The sequence below is a fragment of the Hyperoodon ampullatus genome, assembly GCF_949752795.1.
Source record: "Hyperoodon ampullatus genome assembly, chromosome: 2".
NCBI lineage: Eukaryota > Metazoa > Chordata > Mammalia > Artiodactyla > Ziphiidae > Hyperoodon > Hyperoodon ampullatus.
Genome location: NC_136915.1, coordinates 176353027 through 176365493, shown reverse-complemented (window position 1 = coordinate 176365493; position 12467 = coordinate 176353027). Strand labels below are relative to the sequence as shown.

Genomic DNA, 12467 nt, shown 5'->3' with positions numbered 1-12467 from the left:
GGGGAATAACAACTGTTCCTACCTTATAAGTTATAAGAGGAATATTAAATGGTTAATATGGGAAGTATTGATATTGCAGGCAGTAAGTACTCAGTAACCATTAGCTATTACATTCCAAAATCTAAGAAAACTGAGGAACATAAATGCCAACATTGGAACTGAGTTATTGGAGAAGGAAAAAACTTTTTTTAAATCACAGGCTTCATGTTTAAATACAAGTAAACATTTTAAATAAAATTAAGACAAAAATGAGAACAGATATACTTAGAGTAAAAATAAGCTGAAAGTTTAATTTCTAAATATGTAAGAACTTTTTAAAGGTACCATATCAAACCTACTAAACTAGAAACTGAAGTGTTGATGCACTTTACTAAAGATGAAATAAAAAATCTGAATATATGGAGGAGAAAAAAGAATGAAAAACTCAGTATTATAAAGGGGTCAATTCTCTCCCCTACCCCTATTAATCTATTAATTTTACACAATTCTAATCAAAACTCCAACAGGTTTCGGGGTGCAATTTTTCTTTTTTATTTCATTTTCGTTTTAATTGATGAAATGACTCCAAAACTAATCTAAAAGAATGTAGTAAGTAGAATAGCAAATAAAGTTTTGAAAAACAAGAAAATGAACAGTAACTTTCCTTCCTAGAAATTAAAATATACTACAGACTCAAAGTAATTAAGACAGTGAGGTACTAACAAAGAATTAGACAAGTAACTAATGAGTCCAAAAAGAACCAAGTATTTATGGGAATTCAGTATACAATGAGTGTGGCATTTCAAATCAATGGGAAAAGACAGATTATTCAGCAAATGATGCTGACAAAGGACTAAATATTTGATATTTTGTCAAATACTAACCTCCCATCTTACATCAAAACAAATTTCAGGGCCTCCCTGGTGGCGCAGTGGTTGAGAGTCCGCCTGCCGATGCAGGGGATACGGGTTCGTGCCCCGGTCTGGGAGGATCCCATATGCCGCGGAGCGGCTGGGCCCGTGAGCCATGGCTGCTGAGCCTGCGCATCCGGAGCCTGTGCTCCGCAACGGGAGAGGCCACAACAGTGAGAGGCCCGCATACCACAAAAAAAAAAAAAAAAAAAAAAAAAAAAAAAAAAAAAAAAAAACAAATTTCAGATGGCTTAAATTTAAACATAAATGAAACCATAAACCAAAAAGTAATAGAAAAAAATGTAGGTAAATACTAATATCATTTTAGGTTGGGAAAGGCATGACACCAAAGGCAGAAACTATAAAGGTAAAACTAACAGATCTGACATGAAATTTTGATGTTTCTTTACCAAAGCAAAATTAAAAGACAAGTGATAAATTTCTTTATAAGATACGTCTGTTGATTTTACATCACAGCACCCAACAGTCACACCTCTTGATTCACCCTTGTGTCGTCTTCTCCCACCCTGACTCTGAGCTTGACCATGTAACTGGCTTTGGCCAAGAAGATTAAGGGAACAGGATGCAGGCAGAAGTTTGATAAAAGCTTGAACACTGGGGCATGATCTAATGGAAGGCTGCTATTACTAAGTGAGAGACAAACAGACACACCACATGAACCCAGTCAGGGAATGAAAAGATGAGTGAATCCAGGTGAGACCAGCAGAACTGCCCAGCCAACTCACACATGTTTTACTAGGTTTTGAGGCGGTTTGTAATACCACATTAGATAACTGGTATGATAGCAATATATCTACACCATAAAGGGTTACTTATTAAAGATGGTATAAATCATTACAGGAACAACTAAACATCCCAATGGGAAAATAGGCAAAAGATATAGACAATTCACACAAAAACAGAGATGTCCAGTAAACACATGAAGAAATGTCCAACTCTAGTATCAAAGAAATACAAATTAAAACAATGAGATAACACCTTTTGCCATCAGATTGGCAAAGATTAAAAAGGCCAATAATGGCTTGAGTTGATCACAATGTGGTGAAACTGGCACTCTCATCCATGTTGTTAAATTGGTAATGTGTGTCAAAAACTGATAAAATTCCCTCTGGTCTGGTAATTTCATTTATTATTCACTCAAATACTTATTGCATACTCAGAGGCCTATGCTGGGAACTAGAACATAGTCAGATCAGGCAGGACCTACTAATAATTTTGCTTTTATTATTAATTTGGGTTTTATCCTAAGAGCACTAAGATGGCATTGAAGGCTTTAGCAAGCGAAGAACAATATCGGATTTCCACTTTAAGATCAGTTTAACTGATGTATAGAGAATGGGGGACAAGAATGCAAGTGAGGAGACACTGATTGTTCCAGTGAGCATTAACAGTGGCCTGGATTTGAGCAGTGTCAATGAGATGGAGAGAAGCAAAGGGAGGGTGACGTGATGGGACCTGCTGACAGAAAAAAGTAAAAGAAAGGGGAAAAATAAATACTAGTCCTCAATTTTAATTCCAGGAATGTATGCTAAAATATAAGTATCTGTGCAGATATAAAATATGATACACAGGTGTACAAAGATATATACCCAAAGATGTTCATGGCAGTGTTTTTTATAATAACAAAAATAATGAAAAAAAAATCTAAAAGTCTATCCCTAAGAGATTAAGGTCACTCCAAGCATAGTGAGAACACTGTGCAGTCACTTAAAATTATTTAGATTTCTATTTAGTGACAAGATGTGGAAAGGGGCCAGTTACAAAATACATAACATAATTTCACTTCTAAATAGTATGATCTCACTTACTTAAAACATACTCATACACACACAAGCACATTTATGGCTGCCTATGTGCATTACAGAAAGTCTAGAAAGCTATACATCAAAATATCAAAATTCTAGATGCTTTGGACTTAAGTTATTAAAATCTTTATACTTTCCATACCTTCTAAAATCTATGCAAAACCTGTACTGCTTTATAGTGAAAGAAAAAAAGTAATTCTATAAAACAACACTGACCAGACATTTATTTGGATAATAGTAAACTGGTTCATTTTCTTAAAATACTGTAAATAAAAGATTAAAGAGACTAAAAAGAGATCAAAATAACTGAAATGGGGCCTCCCTGGTGGCGCAGTGGTTGAGAGTCCGCCTGCCGATGCAGGGGATACGGGTTCGTGCCCCGGTCTGGGAGGATCCCATATGCCGCGGAGCGGCTGGGCCCGTGAGCCATGGCTGCTGAGCCTGCGCATCCGGAGCCTGTGCTCCGCAACGGGAGAGGCCACAACAGTGAGAGGCCCGCGTACCACAAAAAAATAAATAAATAAATAACTGAAATGAAAACTTATGATTCGTAAATCTTAAATTGTTAAAAAATGAACAATTTGCTTGTGATACTAGTTGAATGTGAGACGAGAATTTGGGAGAGGAGAGGAAGGGACATCTCAGAGCAAAGCAGACACTCAAATATAACCAATTTTATCATTACAAAACCTGCACAGAAAGATCCCTTCACTGCACTGTTAGACAAGCAATTTGGACTCCCTTGAGATTTGACCTCTTCTATTCATTTTATTTCACTTTATGTTCTGAGGTTCTTTATGAATCTTCTTCCCTACCAAGTTGACACATACAATAACAGATACCAAAAAGGATAGATTGAGGACCTCTGAAGCACAGTTAGTCATTTTGACTTCATTATCATCAGATGTACTGGTTGCCAAAACCAGATGTTCTAGAAGGGCAGAAAAATGTCATCAAGGTTGCTTCATTTCCCAAAGACAAAAACTTTCTTTGGTATTTGAGATTACTGTAAACAGACCCCCCCCCCCAAAAAAAACACTACCTGGTTTGAACAGTTTTCTGAAGATTCTGATGGATTTGCTTCACTGATATAATCAGTGACCTTCGTCATTCTTGCTTATAACAGGGCTACCAGAGAGATGGCTGCTACCTGAGCACAAAGATATGACTCCAAAATTTGTTCAGGCCTCTCAAAGGCACCACTAATTAATGTTTCCACTTCAGCACTCCTACCTGCCTGGTTCCCTAAAGAGAAAAGCCCAACGGTTCTACCTTCAATATCTCTTCTTTAGAAAACATGAAGATGTCAATTTAAAATATTAGTCCAAAGTAACAAAAATGTCAGAAACAATGTAAAGCAAACAAGACCATCTTCCGGTATTATTTACTCTAGTGCATAAGTGAAAATAATAATCCAAGGATGGGGAGTGGAGGTTGAGACATAATTCACATACCATAAAATTCACCATTTTAAAGTATACAATTCAGTGACTTTTAGTGTATTTACAAGGTTGTGCAACTATCATCATTGTTTAATTCTAGAACATTTCCCATCGCCCCAGAAAGAAACCCCATACACACTGTGATTTGTAAGATATATGTTTGGTCATTCAGATATATATATATATTTGGTCTTCCTCCACAGTTCCAGGTTCACAGCTCCCAAAACCCTTGGAATTTCCTATGTGTAGAGAGTGATAAAAGTGTCTTTTGGTTATGTGAATGAGGTAACTTTCAGAAGCACCTAAGGATGGGAGCTAGTGCCAGGAGAATCAACCAAGTGATTAGAGGGTTGGAACTTTCAGTCCCAGCCCCTACCCCACCCCGTCCCCAGGGATGAAGAGAGGGGCTGGAAGTTGAATCAATCACCACTGGCCAATGACTCAGTCAATCATGACTATGTAAAGAAGCCTCCACAAAAAACAACAGAACAGCCTTTTAGGCTCTCTTTTTTGAAAGCTTCCACACTGGGGAACCAGAACACTTCCATGTGCCACTGTGCCGGCCCCAAGCTCCACGAGGACAGAAGCTCCCTTGTTCAGGAACTCACCCTGTCTAGCAGCTCTTCATCTGGCTCCTACTCTTTAATATAATCTTTTCATAATAAATCAGTAATCTAGTGAGTAAACAAGTTTTCCTGAGTTCTGTGAGCTGTTCTAGCCAATTAACCACACCTGAGGAGGGAGCAGTGGGGACCCTCTGATTCACAGCCAGTTGGTCAGTACAGGTGACAACCTGGACTTGCAACTCACCTCTGAAGTGGAGGGTGGGTCTTGTGGGACTGAGCCCTTTACCCTTGGAATCTCATTCTATCTCCAGGCAGACAGTGTCAGAGTTGAGATAAATTCTCAGATACCCTGATGGCATCTGGGAATTGCCTGTTGGTTTCGGGAAGCCCCCAACCTCCCCCCGCCCCTGACACACACACACACAGAGTAGAATGGGGTCAGGGAACCCTTTTGCACACACTCACTTCCCACTCCTCCTTCACTATCCCAAGACCATAGCAACTATTAATCTACTTCCTGTCTCTATAGATATGCCCATTATGGACATATCGTATCAATGGAATCATAAAATAAGTGGCTTTTTACGTCTGACTTCGTTCACTTAGCACATTTCCATCCATGTTCCTTTTGACTATTATGAGTAATGCTGCCATGAACATTTGTGTACAGTTTGCACGAATATATGTTTTTATTTCTCTTGGGTGTATACCGACAAGTGGAAATGCTGGGTCATCTAGTAACTCTATGTTTAGCATTTGAGGAACTACCACACTGATTCTAAAGCAGCTGCACCATTTTACATCGTTTTTCACATTCTTAACATAAACTTAAGAGATGTCAGACTTTCATAGAAGTAGGGGATTTACTCTTCTCAAACCCATTTTACATGCCAAATGCTATGCCAGGGTTTTATATAATTTCTGACTTAATTTTCCTAACAACTCTGTAATGCAAAAAGCATCTCCATTTTACAGAAGGAATTCATATCTCAAAAACTGTTTGTAACCTACTCAAAAATCACTTAGTTCATAAACGTCAAAATAGAATTTGAACTCAGGTTGACTTCAAAGCCTATCCTCTTTACCCTCTTCCATGCAACCTCTGCACTGAAATATACGCACACTGACTGCTTTACACCAAAAGGATTCTTTGGAAAAGTACATGTTAACTAAGTTTATTAGAATCATTATAAAACAGAAGCTTCCAGCGTACAGAAATTTCTAGAAAATATAAGGTCTCTTGTGTAACTCATTCCCTGTTAGTAAATGATTTCTTCATGTAGACTTACTTAATAAAACCAATCTATAAATCATCTAAGCATTATACAGATTCATTTCTTCCATCAGTTATATCCACTGACAAAAAAAATCTGGGTATCTTCTAATGTGGGCTGAATTATTTCCCCCCAAAAAATCCATATGTTGAAGCCCTAACCCCCAATGTGACAATATTCGGAGACAGGGCTTTTAGAAGGTAATTAAGGTTAAATGAGTTCATAAGGGTGGGGCCCAAATCCAATAGGATCAGTGACCTTATAAGAAGAGAGAGCTCTCTCTCTCTCTCGCTCTCGCTCTCGCTCTCGCTCTCTCTCGCTCTCTGCCATGTGAGGACATAGTAGAAGGTGCCCAAGGAGATGGCAGTCTGCAAGCCAGTAAAGAGAGCCTTACCAGAACCTGGTCATAATGGCACCCTGATCTCAAGATTTCCAGCCTCCAGAACTTTAAGAAAATAAATTCCTGTGGGATTTTGTTACAGCACCCTAAGCTAATACATCTTCCTTCATAAATATCACAAACTATCCAATTATTGGTATTTTAAGCACTAGTAAGAATCAAAACAAAGCAGTCATTAAGTAGAGTAGAAATAAGGTAAACCAATAGACATGCATAAGCTTGTTGCTCAAAAATATCTGCAAGTCCCATGATCAAAGAGACTAAAAAACAGAATGATGGCCATTCTGTTAATGGAGAATTTAATGAGAAAGTCAAGGAAACCCGGTATCCTCCAAAAGGGCTTTGGAGTTAGACAAACCTGAGTTTGACTCTTTTTGGCCACTTCTGAGCTTTGTGTTTGAGTGAGAAACATACTCTATTTGTTTCTGAACACTATTCCTGTGGTCAGGATGCTTGTTTTTGTTTGTTTCTTTCAATTAAATAACTTTATTAACATTTACTATATGCCAAATACTATTTTACATCCTATAATACCCAGCAAGCTTCTAGAACACTACAGGTGCTCCAAAAATGGTGGTGGTTATTGTTAGTACATAGATTCTGGAAAAGGACACCTCAAAGTTAAGCATTTACATGAGCATCCACTATTTGCCTATTATTTTGCTGGTACCGTGAATATAAAAACGCTGTCCTACCCTCAAGGGGCCTACAATGAAGAGGGACAGGTAGACCCAGATCATTATAAAACAATGTAATAAATGCAATGGCCAAAAAACATGCAAAGTACATAGTAACACAAAAGGAGAGCTGGGAGGTAGATAAATCAAGGACTACTTCCCAGAAGGTCTGACAAGGAATTCCCTTCCTGATTTCTATTCTAGAAAACTTCATAAGCCCTTATTAGGGGAATCATTCACTGAGGTACAGCCTCAGCTCAGATTCTCCCTTTTAACTTTTACTTCCACTCAGTTCCATCTGTCAGTTTCAAAGAAGGGGGAGAGTGGCACAGGAAGAGACTAAGTATCCTTTTCCTCCCCAACAACTGCATAAAAATTGAAATCACATTTTTCCAAATCCTTCTTACACTTATGATAAAGACTGGGTGTTTTACAAGTTATACAGTCACCCCAGAGTTAAGCTGTGTGTAGGATAAGTAACCAAAACTGTCAGTCCAGTATGTAATTTCTTCTATACCAGCCAAATGGGCCTGCCACTTATTTTGCTTATTCCAAATGGGCTAAAAAGGTATCCAAAACCTTGACTACTGTAAAAACCGGTAAATTTTCTTCATTAATCCACATTCTTATTCAAGAAGTGTTCACTTAATACCTACAAGGCAAAACAATGCCTAAATACAATGCACTAACATTCCAAAAAATGCAAATTTGGCTGCTGCCCCTAAAATTAACGTTTGTGAGAAAGTCACACATCCAAAAGCTACAAGCATAAAGGAAGATCCGTGGGCGTAGAGACTATTTATATCCTTTCATGGGTATCTCACTTGACATCTGACACAACAATCCTTGAAATAATAGAATTACCTCCATTTTTATCTGTTTTCTCCATTAACAAGTCAGCATATAAACCCTGGATCTTCTGAGCTTTGATTGTGCCACACTCTAAAATGTATATTAAATTTAAATGAAGGTAACAAAATCACAATAACTACTTCAAAGGCTAAATATACACACAGGAAGGAAACTTAAAGATCGGTTTCCTCACCTATAAAATAAGAAGGGTGGACTAGATCACAGATGGTTAAATAATGAGCATTCCAGGAAACACTCTATTGCCACTCTCTGGGACCCTCATCCCAAATAAACATTACTAATCATGGCACTTTCTCACCAAACCCAGAAATGCAGCTATGTCCTTATCAACATGGCAGCCACTACCAATTGGGAGTAGATAAGCAAAACATAACCTGCTTGTGGGACTTTCTTGCTGGCACAGCAGTTAAGAATCCGCCGGCCAACGCAGGGGACACAGGTTCAAGCCCTGGTCCGGAAAGATCCCACATGCCACGGAGCAACTAAGCCCATACACCTCGACTACTGAGCCTGCACTCTAGAGCCGGCGAGCCACAACTACTGAGCTCACGCGCCTAAAGTCCATGCTCCACAGCAAGAGAAGCCACTGCAATGAGAAGCACACGCACCGCACCGCAGCTAGAGAAAGCCAGCGTGGTAACAAAGACCCAACGCAGCCAAAAATAAGTAAATAAATAAATTTATTTTTAAAAAAAAACTTCTTGCCACACTTGGACTGGATGAGGTGAAGCTAACTACCCAAAAGATTTATATAACTAGTCTAAAACAGAACTAAGCCCTAAAACAAGAGAAGTAATATAATTGTATAATGCTTACAAGTACACAATACACACTCTCTTCCATTATCATTTGATCCTTAATACCCAGTAAAGAATTATCCCTATTTTTACATATTTTAAAATACAGATGAGTGAAATAATGTGATCAGCTCAAGGTCATCCAGCTAATAAGTGGCTTGGATGAATCCTCACAACTCCACAACACCTTTTTCCATGAGAAAGTCACAGAATAGTGAGTGGAAGCCTGGACTATTTAATATGGACCTAAGAATGTCAATCCAAAATCTTCTGAGCTCTTCTTAGCCACTAGGCTACATGCAACTATTTTAGATCAGACAAGCTCCTCTTTCTACCAAAATAAGATCTTGAGTAACTAACCAACTAAGTAAAAATGTAATCATTTAAAAGGCATACACTATATTAATATTACATATATACACCTACCTCAATCATAAATCTTATACTTTTGAAACATTACATAAATTAACAATAAGAACAGAACCAAAAAGTTGGGTGTTACACTAACAAAAGTACCAGTTTTTTGGGTCTCAACCCTTTCACTGTCTTATGTAAGAAATACACTTTCTCATTTCTTAAATTCTTATCTGTAAGCAAAACATTAACAAGTAATTCTATATACAGCTTTTTACAAGTACAGAATGCCGTTAAGATTGTTTCAGAAATGTACAGTATTATTCTGTTTCCTTCTTATAGGAATTATTACATTATACCACAATGAGCGTGCTATTCCTGAAATTACAGTCATTTGAAAGATCTTATCACAAATGCCTAAACCGCCAACATATTTAGCATATCCTCTCTTCAGAATTCTGACCAACTTAAATGGAAATTCCTACTCATGCACTCCTATTTCCGGATGGCCTTTAAAACATCAGCACTACTCCTTAATATAAATAAGAGAGACTCGACTTAATAGCATAACATTTATGTCCTACCATACTTGAAAGCATCATTTGGACTAAGTCAAATACGAATATAACCTGAAGAGCCCTTTCTTAAGCACCAAAATATCCCAGAGTTTTTTGCAGCCAGCACAAGAACCTTTTACTTTCATACCACACCATCCTGCTTTTACAGGTATCGAAGGAAATGTGTATATATGAGTTGTACAAACCACCTACCAAATAATCCAATGCCTTCCAAAGTGAAAAGCTGATCCTCTTTTCTGCTCTTAAATTATTCACAATTAGTCTACAAAGAATTACTGTAGACTACCTGAACAAACTTTTCTGACCTGTGTACCATGTTCTATATTTATGCTACTGGAAAGAATCAGTGTGATTCATTCCTCTCTACATTTAATAATAAGGCAGGAAAACAGCTTAAAAATTACAAGTTACTTTTTATAAGAAAAGGAACTTTTAAGTGAAGACATAATTTACTGTTGACAGACTCACAACTATACATGATAGTGATCAAACTTCACTGAATACTTCTAACTTTTTTTGGGGGGGTTCACAATCTCTGAGTATGACAATTTTACGATCATTTTATTTTAAAATATCCCACTTTCATTGTTTTACATTTCTCAATGTTGAGAAAATTTTACCCAAAGTTTGGAAAAATTTGATAAATTCTTGTCTGCAGGACCCCTATAAGCATTAAATCTTTAAAGCAGAAATCAACAATATGTTGTATTACACGATGTTAACATTACGGATGTTTTATTATAGTTCCTGAGTCTTCAAGGACATCAGTAACTTGATTAAAAAAAACACGTTCAAATGCATGACTCGCATTTTTCAAGCCACATTTTATGAAGATTATGTTTTTTGGTTTGTATGCCATAATTAATTTTGAACTGATCCATTATATTTGAAAATAACTTGCATGTGAAATCACTAAGGAAAAGGGTCACTTAGAAACACAGCATTAAAAACAATTTTTAAAGCCTTCAAATAAAGGTCTATAACTTGGAATTAAAGAAAAACATAATTCAAATTCACAGTAAGCTGAAGTGAAAACTCAACACAGCTTATACCACAAAAAACATATACATATAAACAAAGTGGTAGTGTTCAACCTTGACAGAAAAAAAAAAAAAAGTTTAAAATGACAACTACTTAAATTGAGAAAGAATTCCAATGACATGACATTTTCTTGCCAAAGCGCAGGAATGTGTAGATTATATCATTCAAATCTCATTGTATTACATTATAAAGGTCTTGGCAACGGTTAGCCATTAATCTTTTAACACAAAGGAGATTCAAATCCAAATGAACTGTAAGACTATCTCTTCCAGAAGACAGAAATGGAGTAATTTACTTTATCCACAACTGTTTAACCTAAAAGGAAGGCCGTAAGGATGATAACGCAGAATGGATCAGCCTTCAGTCTACCAAGTCCCATTTCTCACGAAGTCTTGCACCAATCCGAAAAGAGAAGGTTAGGGACACAAAACAGGCTTAGAAAAGACTGAAAAAAATCTCCAATGAATGACACACCACATCATGGTTTATTCTCTTACACAATTGGAGAAACAAAACCGAAAAATATCACACCATATGTTTCATCGTATCAATTAAAATATTTTACGACCGTACCTTCAATTCTTTGGGGCTGAAAAAATAATTTAGCTTCTGTTTTACTGATTACAGAGTAAAAGGAAAAAGCAGCTGCTGCAATGCAACACAGGCTGCTACAGAGGAAGGAGAGAAAACGGTTTTCCAAACAAATCCCTCTCCCGCCCCCGTTTACACACCCTAAACAACTTACTTATCCCAGTCTTTCACTGTGTCTCCCCAAATATAAACCTAATAAATTCTTTCCCTTCCCCCACCATCGTGAAATTTCACCTTTCAGAGCTTTCACCTATCGCTACCAGAGCACTTTATTCCCCGCAGGAATTTCAGATCTTTCAAACTTTTCTCCCTTTTTTAATTAAACACGAGAGTTTTGTTATAAAAGTGCACGGAATTTTTACATACAGACGGAAAAATACCTGTTTCCCAGCAACATGCACGCTTCGATTCTCGAACCCCTCCCCATCTCCCAGGTTTGGCTTGCAAGGCTGGTGGGGGGAGGGAGCCAGGAGCAAATTAAATTTAGGAAGGGAAATCCTGGGCGAAAGAGGAGCATTTGAGGAAAAACAGGACAACGTCGAAAAGAGGACCCCCCCCATAAGAGGGTTGGGGAGGATTACAAGAAAGAAAGAGAAATGAGAAGGGACAAAGGGGGAGGGGGGAGAAAGAGACCAGAGACCGGGGAGACTCGCCGGGCCGGGAGAGGGAAGGCGGGGTCCGGGGAGAGCGGGGTCGCGGCTCCCGCGGCACAATGGCCCGCCGGCCCCCGCCCCGCGCGCCCCTCACCTCATGGTGTCGGCCGCGCCGAGGCTTCCCCAGCAGCCGGGAGACGCGGGAGGCGCCGAGCCGAGGGGGGGTCTCTCCTCCAGGGGCGGGAACGCAGCTCGGGGCCGGGAGACAAGTGTCCAGCTTCTCCTTCGGGCGGCCGCGGGGCTACACCATCTCCTCGCACAAAGCCGAGGCGCCGGCCCGGAGTGGGAGAGAAGAGGGCGAAAGAAAAGCTGGGGAGGGGGCGGAGAGGCCGAGGCGCCAAGCGGGTCCCGCGGCCGCCACAGCCCCCCACCTCCTCCTCCTCCTCCTCCTCCCCCGGGAGCTTCCTCGGCCGCCCTCGGAGGGGTGCCCGCCGGGGCCGCGCGCCCGGCCGCAGCTCCACAGGCCCGCGCTCGCCGCGCCCGCCGCCGAGGCCGTGTGCAACCG

General features: G+C 39.2%; 1 protein-coding gene across 1 annotated transcript in view; it reads right to left on the bottom strand.

The window, feature by feature from the left end:
• Positions 1-11869, bottom strand: part of ENAH (ENAH actin regulator) — a gene marked incomplete at its 5' end in the record, with an annotated part of 151982 nt that extends 140113 nt beyond the window's left edge. The window contains 2 exon segments of the mRNA XM_079723941.1: positions 11690-11766; positions 11768-11869. Of these exon segments, the coding sequence (XP_079580067.1) occupies positions 11690-11766; positions 11768-11869 (179 nt within the window).
• Between the last annotated feature and the right edge of the window lie 598 nt (positions 11870-12467).